The sequence below is a fragment of the Muscardinus avellanarius genome, assembly GCF_963383645.1.
Source record: "Muscardinus avellanarius genome assembly, chromosome: 5".
Classification (NCBI taxonomy): domain Eukaryota; kingdom Metazoa; phylum Chordata; class Mammalia; order Rodentia; family Gliridae; genus Muscardinus; species Muscardinus avellanarius.
Genome location: NC_137790.1, coordinates 2,707,921 through 2,725,410, shown reverse-complemented (window position 1 = coordinate 2,725,410; position 17,490 = coordinate 2,707,921). Strand labels below are relative to the sequence as shown.

Sequence of the window (17,490 nt, the reverse complement as noted above, 5' to 3'; positions counted from 1 at the left end):
GAGCACACGCACGGAGACAGGCCGGACAGCCGCCGGGGCAGGGCGCCCCGCCTCCCCTCAAGTAACTCGGTCAATCTTTGGCTTTTGAAAATACCCGCCTTCCCCGTTTCCTAACGACCTATGTGTAATACTGCAGGTTGTGAGCGGCCAGCCAGCAAAGGCACCTGGTTGGGGGAGAGGCGCTGCGCGGCGCAGGGAACGGCGATTTTCTGCTCGCCGAGGCTTCCGCCAAGGCGAACCCGCTCCTCCTCACCACTCCGCCCGTGCGGAGGGCGGCCGGGGCCCTCAACTCCACCTGGTGCTCACAGGACGCTTTTCAACATGACCAAGAGAGGGTTTAAACCAGAACGCAAGAGTAGTACAAAATATAAAAAATAAGTAGTGTCTATTTATATACATATACAGTATCTGCTTTAAAAAAGAAAGCTTTACAACACTGCCCTAAACGCCTCACCTCATCTTGCTTGAACAAAAACCAGACAATGCAGGCCTGGGTGCTGGGGCCATGTTGGTGGGAAGGCCCCAACCACGGCCCACCAGCCCGTCCTCACCACAGCCCACGATATTGCACGACCCCGTCAGGTGTTCTTGCTGGACCCTGATCATGACATGCGTAAAAGCTCGGTAAGTAGCAGCGGAAACGGGACGCGGCAGGGAGACCGGCCTCCTCTCGAGCCCCACCCCAGCTAGTCCTCCCTGTGACTGCCCAGAGAACTCGGAGCCTGACTCAGCGGCGCACGAATCCTCATCCACGATAAGAAGCCGGTTCTGGTCTCAAGGGAACCCGGAGCAGCCGCGGTGACCTCGCCCTCGCCCGGCGGCGCGCGGGGCTGTTCTAAACAGACACGCGAAGCAGCAAGTTCACAGTTTTCGTTACAGCATAAACGTTTCAGGACGCGGAGAACTATGAACTAAATCAAAAGGACACCAATCGGCACACACGCACGCAGCGCACGCTCACCCAGGGACAGCCATCAGCCTTTCACCCTTTCACCGTGACTACGCCCTCAGCACCGGCCCTCCCTCCATCCCCCACTGTGCGCCGCGCCCCACAGCCCACTTCCCTCCCGTCCCGCCCGCCTGTGTGATACACCCTCCATTATTATTTTTCTTCAGAAAGTTTCCAGTCTCTACTTGTAGTTGAGGTCACTCAGTGCAAGGAAAAAAAGTAAAACAAAAAATGAACTAAAAAGCCCACACACCTAACGTATTGCTTGTTTCACTTCTAGAAAGTTCTTTCTTGGCTTTGAGTCCAAAAACCTCTTCACATACTCTAAAATTATTGCTTGGAAGAGTCAGTCGGCCGCGGTGCACAGCGGCCGCCCTCACTGCACCAGGACGAATGTCCCCTGCTGGCCGGAGGTCAGGTCTTCCATCTCGCAATCCCCCTGTGGCAGCGCAGCGGCAGCGTCGCAGCCCGGGGCCAGCCTGGCGAGGCAGGGCGACAGAGACGCCACGGGGAGGGCCGGGGGACCAGTGCTGATGTGCAGGTGGGCGTCCAGGAGCCGCGCAGCCGAGGCCACGGGGGACACGCCGGCCTGGAGGAGGGGAGCTGGCAGCAGCGGGAGCCTGGACACGAGGAGGCCATCACAGGGGGTGAGCAGGTACGGGGCGGCAGCCGGCGGGGGTGCCTGCTGGCAGCTGGGCGGGGCAGCTGGGTGGTGCTGTAACTGGAGCAGCCTGGGAGGGGTGGGCAGGGATGGACAGGTCACTCTGCCAGCCCTGCTCAGCACTCTCGGGTCACCATGCCACCCAGGTTTGTCCCCCACCTGCAGGGCTGCTGCTGGGTAGACGAGGGTGCCAGGGACATGCGTGACAAACCCGAGCCATGCCACTGTGTGCTCTAGCCCATTCTTGTGACAACTCAGAGGCCAACTGGACAGGCCAGTCTTTCTCTGTGCCTGCACCCACCCACAGGCTCTCAGACACCCAGCGACACCCACCCACCCCCGTCCAGCCTCCACCACCTCCCAGGAGAACAGGCCCGAGCAGGTGCAGAGCTGGGAGCGCAGAGGAGGGCCACGGGGCCACCTACCTCTGCTGCTGCAGCACCTCTTCCAGCAGGCTCCGGCCCTCCCGGGCCCCGGCCCCAGCACCCTGCAGGCCCGGGCTCTGCGCGGGGGCGTGGAAGGTGCCCAGGCCACCCCGGGAGGCCCGGCTGGAGGAGGCCTGGCACACTTGGCGAGCCAGCCCCTTGATTTTGTTCAGCCCCAGGAACCCCTTGGTCCTCGCATTCTTCCTCAGCTGCTGCCGGAAGGCCTTCAGGCCTGCGGAGACAGGAGGGCACGATGGGCCTCCCAGCCTGGGTGGGGCACTCACATGCAACTAGACGACCCCTTCCTAGCACCCACCTTCCCCCAGCCTCAGCGCTGCGGGGAAGGCAGCCTGAGCAGCCCTGGGGAACGCAGGAGGTGGGGTGTCCAGGCTGGCGGCTCAGGGCTGCCTCTGCCAGGGTCCTCCTGCAGGTCAGGAGTGGTACCAGCACAGATGGCCCTGCCCAACACAGGCGGGCCTGAGTCCCCACAGACCAGGGTGCCCGGAGCCCGACGGCACCGCCAGCCTCCCAGGACGGAGGTTGCTCCCCAGGCCCAGCAAGAAGAGAAGAACGCCTTTCATGGAGGATGGAGAGGCCGAGGGGGTGAGGTAACGCGAACGGAAGGGGCCTTACCCTGAGTCAGCGAGGTGTCAGACGCCCGCCGTCCCTCCTGGAAGCTGACGGGAAGCAAGACTGCTCCGCCCAGGCCACCCTGAGCCCGCAGCACGGGGGTGGCAGACTGCGCCCCCACAAACGGTGAGGCCAGTCTGACCGGGGAGCCAGCTCCCAGCAGCCCTTGGGTGGCCAGGTCGCTGCCGAGCCCCGCAGGGCCTCCGCCCGCAGAGAAGGTCAGGCAGCTGTCGGAGCTGGTGCCTTCCGAGACACTGGCCGCAGCGGAGGAGGAGGACACGACTATGCCTGTGGACCAAGCAGGGAGCTCATGAGGGAGGCTCCGACTGCTGAGACCTCAGCCAGGCCGGCGGCCGCAGGGCCGCCACAGCTCAGCCCTCACCTGGGGCTGTGAGGCCCCAGAGTCCAGAGGCCTTACTGCCAGCCACAGCTCAAGTACAGGGGCCAGCGCATCAGGCTCTGAGCCCTGGACCAGGCGCCCACCCTCCCCGCCGGAGGCAGCCGGGATGAGGTCTCTCAAAATGAGCACACGAGGGGGCTGCCCATGGCCTGACCCCAACCCCATGCATCAGGCCCCAGCAACACTTACAGGGAGGGGCGAGTGGGCTGAAGTGGGTGGAGACCTCAGCCAGCGTGTGCCTGCGGCCCGTGCTGCCGGGCAGGGGCTCCCGGGCCTCCGGCTCCTCTTCCAGGCCAGTTCCTTGCCTGGCCTCCTCACTGATGGCCGTGTCCAGCAGGCCGCTGGGGGAGACGGAGCGGTGCTGGAACACTCCGTTGCAGTTGGCGTCCACCGGGAAGAATAGGGGCTGCAGCAGAAGACACACACCAGTGACTTCCTGGGGCGGGAGCATGGCGGGGGGGCTCCCGGCCATGACTGCGCTCACACACCTGCAGTGAGCTGCGGAGGTCGCAGTCCATCTCGGCCTGCAGGACAGACTGTGCCAAGGCCTGCGGCTGCGGGCAGAGCAGGGAGGATCGGAAGGGGTCGGAGGGCAGGCCTTCCGGAGGCACCTGAGGCAACAGAGGGCAAGACGCGCTGGCTTCCGGGCTGGCGAGAGCGGCAGCGCCCACCCTGGCAGAGGAGCCGGCTCCCTCTTCCCTGCGGCCCGTGGTCTGCTCCGAGTCTCACTCCCGTGTTCCGGCACAGGGATGGGGACGGGCCTCGGAGGGGAGGGAGTCCTGTGCTCACCTCGCAGCTGCTAAGGTCTGAGCTTCTGGGCCGGAGCTGCCTGGCGAGCCCGGGGCGGGCCGTGGGCTGCGCACTCCGGTACTCCTTGAGGCGCTCAAGCAGGAGGTAGTAAATGGCAGCGAAGTGGTTATAGCTGCTGTTCTGTAGCGACTGTGGGGCAGAGGGAGCAGGCTGGAGCGAGGCTGGCGCTAGGCCTAGACTAGACAACACTACCCCTAGACTACTCTTGGGTGGCCGAGCATGGCTTCTGAGAGGAGAGCTGGCCCTAACTTAGCCTCCACTCCACTGGCACGCCACCACGAGGCCTGCCCTGTGCGAGGAGCCACGCCCGCCCGCGGCTCAGGGCTGGGCAGCTCACCTCCACGGTCCTCTGCCGGCCGATGCCGAGGGCCTGCATGATGCCCAGCACCTGCTCGTTGTAGTCGCCCAGGTTGGAGGTGTAGCTCTGCGTGCAGAAGGCGGGGTCGGCCTGCTGCAGGAGGGAGGGGTCGGCCTGCATCCACCGGTGCTGTCGGATCTGGGCGATGGTGATGCGCTTGGCAGGGTCCACCACCAGCATGCGGCGGATCAGCGACTCACAGTCTGGGGCAGGAGGGAAGGGGCACTGAGCTGGGAGCCGGGCCCACGTACACGTTTCCACCCAGCACGGCAGCCTGACACAGGCCAACACGCAGCGTTGCTCTTAAGGCTGAGGCTGGGGCTGGAGCCTGCGAATAAGGTCACATCTGCCAACAAGGACAGAACCAGGCCCCTTTGGTCCTTCTAAACATCCACAGAGAGAAGCAGACTCCCCAGCCTGCTCACACACACCAGGGCAGGCACAGGTGGTCACGTTTATGAAACAGAAGAGCACTGTGGGCAGGAGCTGGCAGGGACAGGGCCAGCAGCCCAGGCTCGGGGCAGAGACAAGGCTCTCAGGAGGCGGCCTACGGAGGGAGGGCCCCTGCCTGTGCCCCAAGTAGGGCACTGAGGGGACTGTGGGTCAGGTTTCTCCCGCAGCGAGTCCCCAGCGCGAGTAGACTCACGGGATGCCGAGCAGGCATGGCAGGAGCCTTCCCCCTCCTCCCCAGGCCGCCCCCAGCTGGCCCAGCTCCTCCACAGCAGGCGGGCCCACCTACCCACCTTGAGACATGAAGAAGGGGATGCGGAACCGGCCCTCCAGCACCCGCTGCCTCAGCGTCGGCAGGTTGGGCCCGTCAAAAGGGAGAGAACCGCACACGAGGACATACAGCACCACGCCGAGGCTCTGTGGACGAGCGACAGCACCGTCAGCACCAGCAGGCTCTGGGGCACGGGCACGGGCGCGCACGGCGGGGTCTGCGTGCACGGCTCCTACCCAGATGTCCAGCTGGGGGCCCTCGTACTCCTTCCCCTCAAAGACTTCTGGGGCTGCATATGGGGGGCTCCCGCACCACGTAGACAGAGGCTCTCCCGGCTTGTAGAAATTCCCAAATCCAAAATCTGCAAGGCACAGAAACAGGTGATTGGCACCTGCGGGGAACCACAGGAGCTGAGGCCTCCGGTGTGACCAGGAAGCTGGAGGCCCTCGTGCAAGGGCCTCGCCCCGGCCCCGAGACCCGGCCTCACCCGCCAGCTTGATGTCCATGTTGCTGTCCAGCAGCAGGTTCTCCGTCTTGAGGTCCCGGTGGACTATGTGGTGGTTGTGGCAGTACTCCACAGCAGACAGGATCTGCCAGAACTTCCTCCGCGCCTCGTCCTCGCTCAGGTGCCCATTGGAAGTCAAATAATCTGCAAAGGGACAAAACCAAGCTGTTTCCCACGGCGCGGGGAAGGTGCTGCAGGACGAGGCCGCGGGCTGCCAGGCGGCGGGGCTGGCAAGCAAGCACCCCCACTTCAACATATTTAAAATGAGTGTGGCTCACCAAACATCTCTCCGTTTTTTGCAAATTCCGTGACAATGTAAAGCATATCCTTTGTTTCCATAACCTAAAAAAAAGACCCAACGTTTAACCACCAGAGAAAGGAGCATACGGAGGCATAGATAATCTCCTTAAACCCCAGTAAGTCTTCAACTTCTGCAGAAGTGTGGTGCGGACATCGTTTATACGAGAGAGGAGAGCCGCGCGCGGGCACGCCTGTCATCCCCGCGCTCGGGAGGCGGAGACAGGAGGAGCGCGCAGGTTCGCAGCCAGCCTCGGCTGCTTAGTGAGACCCCCATTTCCAAATACAATATAAAATAAGTCTGGGAGTGCAGCCCGGACGTATCCAATCCCAGTACCTCAAAAATAAATAAATGAGAAAGGGGGGAAAGGTGTCTGTGAGCAACAGGGTTCCTATCCAGAGTTCTAAAAAACCAGAGGGCTCCTCACCGCCCCGCCTACCCCAGCATATCTGCTCTTACAGGAGGTCTAAAGGCCTCTGCAGCCTCCTGGGGACTCTGCAGGCCATGGGTGCTGGAGGCCTACAAGCTTCTTTCCAGAAGCCTAGCAAGCAACAGGTTATTCAAGCCAAGGGCCAGGCCCGGCTGAGTGAGCAGGACAAACACTTGCCACGCTGTAAGAGAGCGGCTCTGCGGGTAAGCCACAGTACACTGCTCTGGCTAGACAGCAAAGTCCTCAGCACGTGTCAATAGCAGCCGGCGATGTCAACATACACCTTAAAGGTTATTCAGTGCAGAGTTTATGTTACCTATAAAACGATCGAAAGCAGAACCAAAGAGAAACAAGGCACAACTAAAATCTTTGGTACTGAAAGAAAACAGACTCATGTCTAGCCTATAAAACATTTCAGAGGGGGACAGAACACATTCTTATGGGGAAAAAAAGACCTCTCATTCGAAACCACCTGAAAAACAACTGCTTCGGCCACCATCTAATAAGAGAGTGAGGCCCTGCCTCACCCAGTGTAGAAGACCACTGCATATTCCTGCTCTCAACCTGAAAAAGAGCAGGGGAGGAGGCGAATGAGGAGTCCCTGCTTTTAGCTTTTTAAACCCCAAAGGAAAGGACAGAGGGCCTCAACAGGCTCCCAGGGCCTGGGCCGGCGGAGCAGACCCCAGCGTCGGCCGTCCCCCCAGTGCAGACAGCCAACCCACAGCAATGGCAGGAACTCTCCCCGGCAGGAAAGACCTCTGGCGCTGATCACAGGCGCTGTTTTCTTCACAGAGCCCATCCCACCCAGTGGGCAAAGGGGAAGAGAGAGAAGAGGAAGGTACTGAAGATGTGCTCGGCCCTCCCCAAGCCAGAAGCCAAACAGCCCACTCCGAGGACAAGGACCGGGAGGAACGCGCACCAGGCACCCTCCTCCGTGGGCGAGGAGAAAGAGGACGCTTATCTGCAAGCTCGACTTAAAGTGATGGCCGAAAGTGCACAGCCCTGCGCTCACAGACGCTGTGTGTCAACTGTCGTGCAGAGACAAAAGCTGCAGCACATGCCGGCTCTCCTTCCACTGAGCAGAGGCGTCTGCAGGGGACACACTTAGACTACAACTCTCTCTCCTACCACACCGCACACACAGCTTCCCAACCGCACGCGCAACTCTCCCATAACCGTCTGATTCACACGGCTTCAGAAGTGAGGAGCGGCAAGGAGGGGAGCTGAGACCCAACACAAGCGGCCCGAGTTCACAGTGTTTATTCTTCTACAAGTGGACGTGACTTCTTCCTTGTGAAAGTGGTCATTTATCACTAGGAAGGCATAAGAAAAAGACTGCTTTGCTGACCCAATTAATGACGTATTTCCCAAGATACAATTATTATATTAATTTCCACACAAGAGCAAAAGTCAAGTCACAAAACACACCAACAGATGAACAGGGTGAGGGTCACTCCTACCAGGGGTTAAATGGCCAAGTTCCTCGCCCCTTCTGCAACCAAAGTATTTTCAGCTACTCTCCACTGGAGAGTTAAACAGGGAACACAAGTGTTTGTTGCTGCCAATGCAAAGACAGCTTAGCGAAAACTGAGTAGAGGAGCTGGCTTTAAAGTTTAATAATTATCTGCAAGGGTGGAAGTTTCCGGTTTTGCTTGAATTTGTCCTTTTGTATGTACCAGGGGCCTAAGCTGCAGCCACACTGTGAATGTGGTCCTCACAGAGCGAGGATATCCACAAAGACCCCTTGGATTTAAAATAAACAAATGACGACACAAGACAGCACTTGAGTGAAGCAGCCTCCATAGAACCCCAAAGCATGAAAACCACCACGCACACGACCGCACGGCTTCCAGAGGCCCAGCTCTGGACCCCCGGCCCCGCACACATCCGGAACAGGAGGCGCCCGGCAGCTGAGGTGGTAGAAAGAGAAGCAACGCCTGTCTCTCGCCCAGGAAAACCTCCAGGGAAGGCAGACCTGGCCTCACCTGGTACAGCTTGATGATGTGAGGGTGGTTCAGGAGCTTCATAAGCTGGACCTCCCGGTAGATTTTCTCCAAGTTGCCCGAATCTAATCGTGTCTTATCAATTATTTTTATAGCAACCTACAGATTTTAAAAAGGAAAAGCATATTAAGAAGACTAAGCCATTTAACATGTTTTTCTTTTTTTTTTTTTGCAAGTTAATTCCTCAAACATTTGCCTTCTCCAAAAGGCCACAAAAAGTTGTGAGAAGATAACCAAAGGAAACTGATGTTACTTAAAGGGACCAAAGGCAAACGTCTTGTACCGGCCCACTTGAGATCTGAATCCAGGAACCACTACACTCTCCATTATTTTTTTTTTTAATTATTCTTTTTGGTATTCTCTAGTATTTGTACAAATGTAATACAACATGTCATGGAAATGTAATACAAAGCATTTTTTTTTTCTTTACTAAATTAAATACTCTCAACCTTTACGATTCTGACAACCCTGCACGCCCTGGTGGCCCGGTGCCTCACTCCCTGGGTCAGGCTCCGGGCCGCCCTCCTCGGGGTCAGCCGCGAGGCGCACCTGCGTTTTGGTGACCCGATGCCGCGCCAGCTTCACCACCGCGAAATTTCCTTTGCCCAGAGTCCTCTCGACGTCGTAAAAGCCCACCCGGAGGGGCTTCTGCAGGCCCTGGCTGGCGCCCTCGGGGGCCGCACTCAACTCCGACATGATCACCATGGCTCCGGGCCGTACCTGGGGCCAGCGAGGGGGTGCTCAGCCTGGACCCGATCCCGGCCCGTCCTCCCTCCCAGCGCTGAGCCCAAACCTCCGCCCCGGAGTTCCCGGACCCCGGGCCGCCGGGCGCTCAGCCTCCCGCCCCGGGGTCCCCGCGATCTGGGCTCCCGCCCCGGGGTCCCCGCGACCCTGAACTCCCCGCCCCGGGTCCCGGCTCCGGGCCCTCGGTCGGTCGGCTGCGCTCCTCCTCCGGACCCCCGGACCCCCGGGCCCCAGCCTCCGGGGCGTGCGGGCCCGCTCCACACCTGCCGCCGGCGTCCGCCCCCTCCGGCCCCCGGCCCCTACCCGCGGGCGGGAGGCCCCGCCCCGCCGCCCCGGACCCCGAGACCCCGCCGCGCCGCCCGAGACCCCGCCGCCCCGCCGCCGCGCACCTCCGCCGCCCGCGCCCCGGCCGCCACGGGGCCGTGCCCGCCGCCCCGCCGCTCGCGATGCCCGGCCGCCCGCCGCCGCCGCTGCTGCCGCCGCCCGGGCCGCGCCGCATGTCAGCGCCGAGGCCGCCCGCCGGCCGCACGCGGCGGCAGCCCCGCCCCGGCCCGCCCCGGCCCGCCCCGCCGGCCGCCGCGGCCATTGACGTCGCTTTGACGCCAGAGCGACGCGCGGCCCCGCGCCCGGCGGAGGGAGCGGAGATCGGGCGGTTGCCAAGAGACCGCGGCTCTGACGCGCGCCCGGGAGGCCGTCGCCCTGGCGACCGCGGGCGGTGACGTCAGGGCCGCGCCGCCCCGTCCGCCCGCGCCGCCGCGCGCGCGCCCCCTGCCGGGCTCCGGGGACACCGCGGGCGGCCGCGCGCCCTGGGGAGCGACGGTCCTAGGGCGCCGCCGCCGCCGCCCCGAGGCGGGAGGCCCGCGTGCTGTCCTCAGCTCCTCCGGACGCACGGGTGACCCGGGCCTCGCGGCCTTTCGGAATGGCGTTCCGGAGAGGAGGCGCTGGAGGGCTCACCGCGGGGCACAGGGTGCACGCCCTGGCCGCAGCGCGCGCCCCCACCCCATCCCGGAGAGGACCGGCCCGCTGCCACAACTGTCCTGGCCCTCCGGGACGCGCCGCGTCCTGAGCAACGCCGGTCAGCTGAACGCCAGTTACTTTTGTTCCGAAAAAAACCCCAAAAACCTGAGTGTTCAGCAAGTTGGAGACTCAAAACATGAGAAAACGTGGCCGGCGTCCTCGGGAAGCCCGAGTTGCGCATCCTGCGGGCCCCCTCGCATCCTGCCCCAGCACCCTAGTCCTTAGGGGACAGCTGGACGGACAGGTTTTCCGGATACAGGCAGCAGAAGGACCCAGCCCTGCCTACTGCCCCCACCGGACCCCAGGATTGCTAGGGTGCTGCTCAACCTCCGGGAGCTCCCCGGGAAGACAAGGCACTCGGGGCTCCCTGGCTGGGGTTAGTCGTTGGCCAGCTGGTCTACCCTGCTGTGTCCCCACAGCTGGCCACCAGGCAGCAGGGGCGTCGATGGACCTATGCCTTTCTCATGGCTCCCAGGACCTTGGGGTTGTCCCTGGTCATGGCAGACAGAGGGGGGCCACCTGGAAGCAGGACCCCACTAAAGGGGAGATGGTGGCATGCGAAACTTCTTCCCACAGTGTCCTCAGATGCTTATGTCATGAGAAAACGTTTTCTAAGAGAAGACAAGGCCAGCGTGAAGGGTACTTCTCAAACATGAGGAAGACAGCAGTTTGGGACATAAATAAAAAACAAGTCACTACATAAATCAAACTTCTGCATCTAGCCTAGAATCGCTTTTCTTTGTGTTAGAGAAAAACAGTGCTTCAGAGAGGGGTGTGGAGCTAGAATTAAGGGAAATTGATTCAGAACTGGAAGCTTCTCCAGGGAGGCTTCCTGCGTGGGAGATGCTGGGCAGGCTGGCTGGGCGAGAGCACCTGAGGAAACGGGATGCTGCTGCTGCTGACAGGAGCCCAGCCCCCAGACAAGTCCCCCAGCACCTTCCCCAGGGCTCTCTGGGATCAGTTTATTCTGAAAGGCATGCAAGGACACTAGTAGCCCCAGAGCTTCCCTGGTCTTCCCACGGTGTCTTTTATTTGTCCCAGGTTTATACACCAAGAATTTGGAGGAGTATTTTTAGTTCCTTCCAGCTGAACTGTACACAACTGCTTCTCTCTACTTCTGGAAGTCCCAACACCCTCATTGGTCCCTAGAACTAAAAGAAAGGGGGGAATCAGGGCCCTGCTGGCACTGGCCATTTGGCCCCCAGTCCTGCGACTGAACAATCTTCCCCCCTGCAATGTAACACAACGTGCAGGAAGCCTGCCTTCCCTCCCCCCCATCCCCACCCACTAGCCCTGGGTCCAGCCAGAGCCTTTCAAAAGGTCCCAGGTGTTTGCAAACACCGAGCTGGCCGTTTGGAAACATTTCCTCAGCAACAACTAAAAATTACAGTTCAAATTGCAAAGGCTGCCTCCCCAGAGAGGGACCTGGACCAGGGTACACTTGACCTTCCCTGGGCTTTCATCCCAGAGCTGTCCCCTGCCAGCGGTGGCCATCCTGGCCCTAGGGCAAGGAGCTTCCTCTGCCCGGGAAGGCTGGCAGGGCTGTCCTGTCGCAGTGGGGCTTCTCTCACCCTCTTGGACCCATTTTGGCTGCTGTCTGCCCTTGTCTCCTTGTTCTATTTTCTTCTAGACTCCTTGCTTTCCTTTGAATTTTCCAGTCTTCTTTTTTGCCCCTCCCCTCCTTCAGGCCCATTGCACACATTGTGAACAGAAGAACGCTCAACATAGCCGAGCGTGGTGGCGCACGCTTGTAATCCCAGTACTTGGGAGGCTGAGACAGGAAGATTGTGGGTTTGTGGCCAGCCTCAGCTACTTAGTGAGGCCCTGTGCAACTGAGTAAGACCCTATTTCAAAATGAAGAATAAAAAATAGGGCTGGGGTGTAGCTCAGAGGTAGAATGCCCCTGGGTTCCAGTACTGAAAGAAAAAACAAAACACCACTCAATGTGTGCGTCCAGAGATGTAAGCAAACCATCCAAGGAATTCTTTTCACAATGGGAGGAATACCGTCTGCCTGCCTTGTTTGTATTCCACTGCGGGCTGGGGGCGTGGCAGCGGCGGCGTCTCCACTTGGGAGCTCCTCTGCCTGCCTGGTCACTGCGGTGCTTCTGGAGTTGACCTTCCTGTTTGGGGACCTGGAGACGGAAAGCCTCAGCCCTTGGAAGTGTGGGTCCTTTAAGGCCATGGCTCCAGAGCTGAGGCACTGGCCACAGCAGGCCATAAAGTTCTCTATGTAAACCAATAAAAGCGGGGTTAAGCACAGTCCCGACGCCCTGTCTGTCACCTGTAATGGGGGTGGGGCAGCACCCTTTTCAAGATGGCTCTCCTGTGTCACCAGGAGTGAGTGGAGGCGTACTTCTTTCTTGAGTCTCCCCTCCTGGATATCTATGGTCCTTCTCTGTCTTCCTGGCTTTTGTTTCATTTGTGCGTGCGTGTGCGTGTGTGCATGCATGCGTGAGTGTCAAGGCTCAGGGCCCCAGCACAAGCCCTGGCCAGGTCAGCCCTGTTGTACGTGGGGAGCTTGGCAACTTGGCGGGAGCGCTAAGTCGGGGGTCATACACTGGCTGGGGTGGCAGCAGGGAGGAGCAGGAGCGGGGTTAGAGCTCACTTGTCAAGAGTTCAGGGTGGACAGCTCAGCTCCGAGGCCGCCTGGCGTCTTGTCCTCAAGGCCTCCTTCCTGGCAGGCGCCTGCCCTGTGACTGCCCAGGTGCTCAGGTCTGGCTGGGGCATGTGCTCCTGCCTGACGCCAGAGATGCCCAGGTCATCAGACCAGGAGCTACTTAAACCCGCCATGAAGGCTGGCATAGCAGGCCAGGCCCATAACTCCCAGTGGGCCGCAAGGGGAGAGGGGAGAGAGTCCTGGGGACAGGACAAGGGTGGGAGGGACTGGAGCCACGGCGGACAGGTCGGGCTTTCCACACACACCAGTGATAAACCTGTCTAATCGTGGACCGCTGGCCCTGCCGACCACAGCTCTAGGGTTCCTCCGTCAGTGAGGGTTAGTGAGGCAGTTGACCGGGGGCTTGGCATCAAGGGGGGCCAACCTGAGGACCTGAGTGACCCTCGCTGTCTGTGCTCCCAGCCCGCGTCAGTCACAAGGAAGCTCTAGGTGGATGCAGGATGGGGCCAGGGTCAGTGAGGGCCAGCAAGGGCCAAAAATAGAGACACTGGTACTTACTAGAGGCACACTGAAGAGAAGCAATATCAAAACCTGGTTGAGAGCCGGGCGTTGTGGTGCAGGCTTATAATCCCAGCATCTGGGAGGCTGAGACAGGATTGCAGTTTGCAGCCAGCCTCAGCTACTTAGTGAGGCCCTTGGCAATTCAGTGAGACCCTGTTTCAAAATAAAGAATAAGAAATAGGGCAGGGGGTGTAGCTCAGAGGTAGAATGTCCCTGGGTGCCATCCCCAGTACCACACACACACACACACACACACACACACACACACACACACCTGGTTGAGGGGAAACTGCCCTCATTAGAAACCACCTGTCTCTTCCCAGGTGGAGGGATACCTTTCCCACTGTTGGATTAGAGGTGCCATGCAAATGGGGATTGTCTCAGCCCGTTTTCTGTTGCTATAACAAAACATCTGAGACAAGGTTATTTATAAAGGGGAGAGGTTTATTGGGCTGGTTCCAGAGGTGGGGCGTCTAAGGCCAGGGTGCCTGCCTCCGCAGGCGTCTGGACACGCCCCGTGCTGCGTCACAGCGTAGCATGGGCAGCACCTGGACGCAGAGCGGGCGTGTTGATGCCACCTCCCCTCTCATGACCGCATCTGACCCTCCCCGCCTCCAAACACCATTAACCTCGGACTTTGGGGATTAAGTTGCAGGAACTTTGAGAGACACATTTAAATCCCAGCAAGGACAAAGTCCCCTTTCTTTCCATGTGGCTGGGCAGCAGCCTGGGATGCTCTGGCCGAGTGGGAGTTGAGGAGAGCAGTGCTGGAGCCTGGGGTGGCTGCGAGCGCGACTGCACAGAGGACCCCTCCCCAGGAGATTGCAAGTGGGGCCGTCATCACCTCGGGGCACCCGCCTTGCTGAGCACGGGAAGCTATTTCTTTTTTCTTCCGGTTATTTACTAGTCACTCATCCAAGAAAACCTGCGGGTCTCTGAGCTTTGCAAGCCCCATGCTGGTCACGAGCGAGTGCAGACACGAGTGAGCGTGACACGGACCCTGCTGTGACCCGCGACAGACGCTGCTAAGGTCAAGTTCCCCAGGGAGAGGCGAGTCCACGTCCCGGGGAGGCTTGAGCCAGAAGGCCCCCAAAGCCTGGAGAGGCACCCCCTGTGCGCCAGGCCCTGTGCGGGGTGGGAGCCCCACGGGCAGACACGGCAGGGAGCTCCTCCCAGGGCCATCGTTCTTGTAAGTGGACAGACAATAGAGACAGAAGACGATGAGTAAGCCACTTTCAGAGGGCCATGACGCAGGAAGAAAATAAATCAGGGCAGCAGCGCAGAGGGCTTGGCAGGGAGAGCGGCCTCGCAGGGTCGCTGCCTCCGAGACCAAGGTGCGGTGCATGCTCCGCAGGCAGGGAGGGGCAGCCATTCACCTCTCCCCTCTGTGACTGCGCAGAGGGGAGAGGATTGGAGAGAGGAGGTGGGGACGAGTCCCACGCTGGAAAGGTAAGCGTGGTGGGTAATGGCAGTGTCCAGCACATTCAAATGTCCACTTGTAATTTATTGCCCAAATGTCTTGACTTTTCTCCAGAGGCACTTGGAGGCCAGGTGTGGCAAGACAGGGCTTACCCGGGGTCGGGGCATTGCCACCAGCGATGGCAGGGACAGAGAGGCAAGCATCTGGGGCATTTGTCCAGTGGCCGTCCCTGGCTGGACCATGGTGTGCAGGCTGGGAGAGGGAGCCAAGAAGTGGGGGTCCCCGGGGTAGACAGTCCCCATGGATCGGGAAGTGGACTCCTTTCACCTACAGTTGCTCACAACTCTGAGTGGCCACGCTTGGACTGCAGAGAGGGGAGCAGGGCCCAGGCAGGTAGAGGATGGACAGGCAATGACTCAAAGGCTGGGAGGAGGAGCTCTGCCTCTTCCCATGCTTCTAGATGGACCCTAGCCTGCTTCGGCTCCCCACGCAGGAACAAGATAGAGGCCCCTCAGCAGATTGGTCTTTTTTTTTTTTTTTTTTTTTTTTTTTGCGGTAGTGGGGATGGAACCCAGAGCCATTCTACCTCCAAGCTATACCCCCAGCCCTGTAGGTCTTTTCTATTTTTCTCTTTCTTTCTTTCTTTCTTTCTTTCTTTCTTTCTTTCTTTCTTTCTTTCCTTCTTTCTTTTTTTGTGGTACTGGGGTGGAACCCAGGGGCTTTCTACTCCAGGCTATACTCCCAGACCTATTTTATATTTTATTTGGAAACAGGGTCTCACTAAGTTGCTGAGAGCCTCACTCAGACCCTGAGAATGCCTGAGGCCAAGGACAGTGCCAACCCCTGTATATACTATGTTCTTCCTATATATACACATCTATGATGAAGTATAATTTATGAATTAGGCCAAGAAAGATATTAAAATCAATAATGCTAACATAAAATAATTATAACAATACATTTAATAAAAGTCAAATGAGCTCTCTCTCTCTCTCTCTCTCTCTCTCTCTCTCTCTCCCTCTCTCTCTCTCTCTCTCTCGCTCTCTCTCTCTCTCTCGCTCTCTCTCTCTCTCTCTCTGCCCCTCGGTGCAGATTGCGTTGTGCTCAGCCTTTTCGTGATGTTGGTATGGGATGACATGGTACCCATGGGACGGGGTGGGTGAGGCAGGTGACTTGGCAGTAGGCTACTATGTGAAGGTCACTTGAACCCAAGCACCATCTTTCTGCGGCAGTGGATCTGGTACCAAGACTGCTACAAAGTGACTCATGGGCAGGTTGCATACACAGCACAGACACATTGGACAAAGGCCTGATGCCTGTCTCGGGCTAGAGAGATCAGGGTGAGTATTCATCATGTTATTCAGATGTCTTTTGATTGTTTATTTCTGGTGTTTTCCACTTAATACCTTCAATTTAAGATTGACCACGGGTAACTGAAACCATAGAAAGAAAAACTGGGGAGGGGTCAGCTGAGCTTTAGATCGTCCAGGAGAGGGCTCAGCTCAGTAGCAGAGCCACACGGCAAGCACGAGGCCCTGGGAGTAGAGGCTCAGCTCAGTGGTAGAGCGCCCGCCCCACATGTACGAGGTCCTGGGTTCAGCAAAAATTGTTCAGCAGAAAATATAGATATATAGAAGGATGAAAACCCAAAGAGCTGGTAATGCCACTGGCAGTTTGATGTTTTCTGTCTAGTCGTTTTGCAACAATAGCACTGGCCCATTTAATACAGGTTTATACCCTAACTTTTCTACCAGCCTTGTGTATGAAGTGTCTCGCATGTCCTTAAGAACTGTTAGAATCATGATTGTCAGCTGTCTGTAAGAATCCTGTGCTGGCAGTGAGCGCACTGCTCCCATGGCAGGTACGAGGTGGCCCTTGGTCTTTTCACCCTGGGGATCGGCGTCTCTGAGGGGAGCCGCCACGGCACTGTGGCCTGGGGTGGACAGGATTATCTCCACCCCCATGCTGACAGGTGGACCACCCTAACCAGCTCCCACCTCACACGCACTTCCTAGGAGATGTGCTTTGTTTGACACACCCAGAGTTGAGACTGGACGCCGGGCACAGTCCCAGGGAGGATGGCAAGCCCAACGGGGATCTGAAGCAGAGGCGCCTCCTGGGCTGCAGGCTACGGGCAGCATGGGTGGCCCACCGCGGGGTACAGGAGGCCTGACCCTGTGCTGTCAGGACAAGACAGAGGTTTTGGTGCAGCTGGCCGGCAGGTGGTCAGCGTCACGCATTTCTCCCTGCGTCTGCAGAGGTGTTTCCATTCTCTCTCGCCTCGTTTCCATGGTGTTGAATACTATTGTTTTGTTTGTCTGAAACACGGGGAGGTGAAAACGTCAGGCGTCATCAGGATCAGCTGGTAGGAATGACCGTCCCCACACCACGCGCTCCCCCCAAGACCTTCGCAGGGATGCTGTGGGCAACCAGTGAGCCTTGCCAAGGCAGGGGACGGGACACTGGGGAAGAGGCCGGCAGCATCTATGCACACTGTCGGGCTGGCACGGCCATTGCGGTCACCACCAAGCCAAAAGGTCCCAACTGCGCATCCCAACTGCGCCTCCATTTCCCACCCCGGGAAGCCAGGTCAACAAAACCACAATGAGACAGTACTTCACACCCATTAGGGTGGCCATCATCAAAGTAGACCAAACAGAAAAGAACAAGGGCGGGCTATAAGGCTTGTGCGTGGCGGGCGCAGCAGCAAGGCGCCCAGCAAACTGCCGTGCTAGTCACAGTAGTCAAGACCTAGAAGCACCCCGAGCCTGAGTATCCCGTACAACAGCGTAGGATCAGCTTTGGGAAGGGGGAATTCTGACATCTTCCATCAGGGCTCAGTGACATAAGCCAGGCACAAGAGGACAAGTGCTCCATGACTCCACTTATGTGAGGAACTGTGGGTCAGCTTTCCATTACTGTGACAAAATACCCGACAC

General features: G+C 59.0%; 1 protein-coding gene across 1 annotated transcript; it reads right to left on the bottom strand.

Annotated features, from left to right (window-relative positions):
- Positions 1-1,325: 1,325 nt before the first annotated feature.
- SIK1 (salt inducible kinase 1) lies at positions 1,326-8,895 on the bottom strand (the record flags this gene model as incomplete). Its single annotated transcript, XM_080696837.1, has 13 exons — positions 1,326-1,680; positions 2,036-2,267; positions 2,669-2,953; positions 3,255-3,471; positions 3,554-3,676; positions 3,855-4,004; positions 4,213-4,436; positions 4,977-5,100; positions 5,191-5,315; positions 5,442-5,603; positions 5,738-5,801; positions 8,173-8,289; positions 8,740-8,895. 13 exons carry the CDS (start codon positions 8,893-8,895, stop codon positions 1,326-1,328), a joined length of 2,334 nt encoding a protein of 777 aa, XP_080552963.1.
- Positions 8,896-17,490: the final 8,595 nt, after the last annotated feature.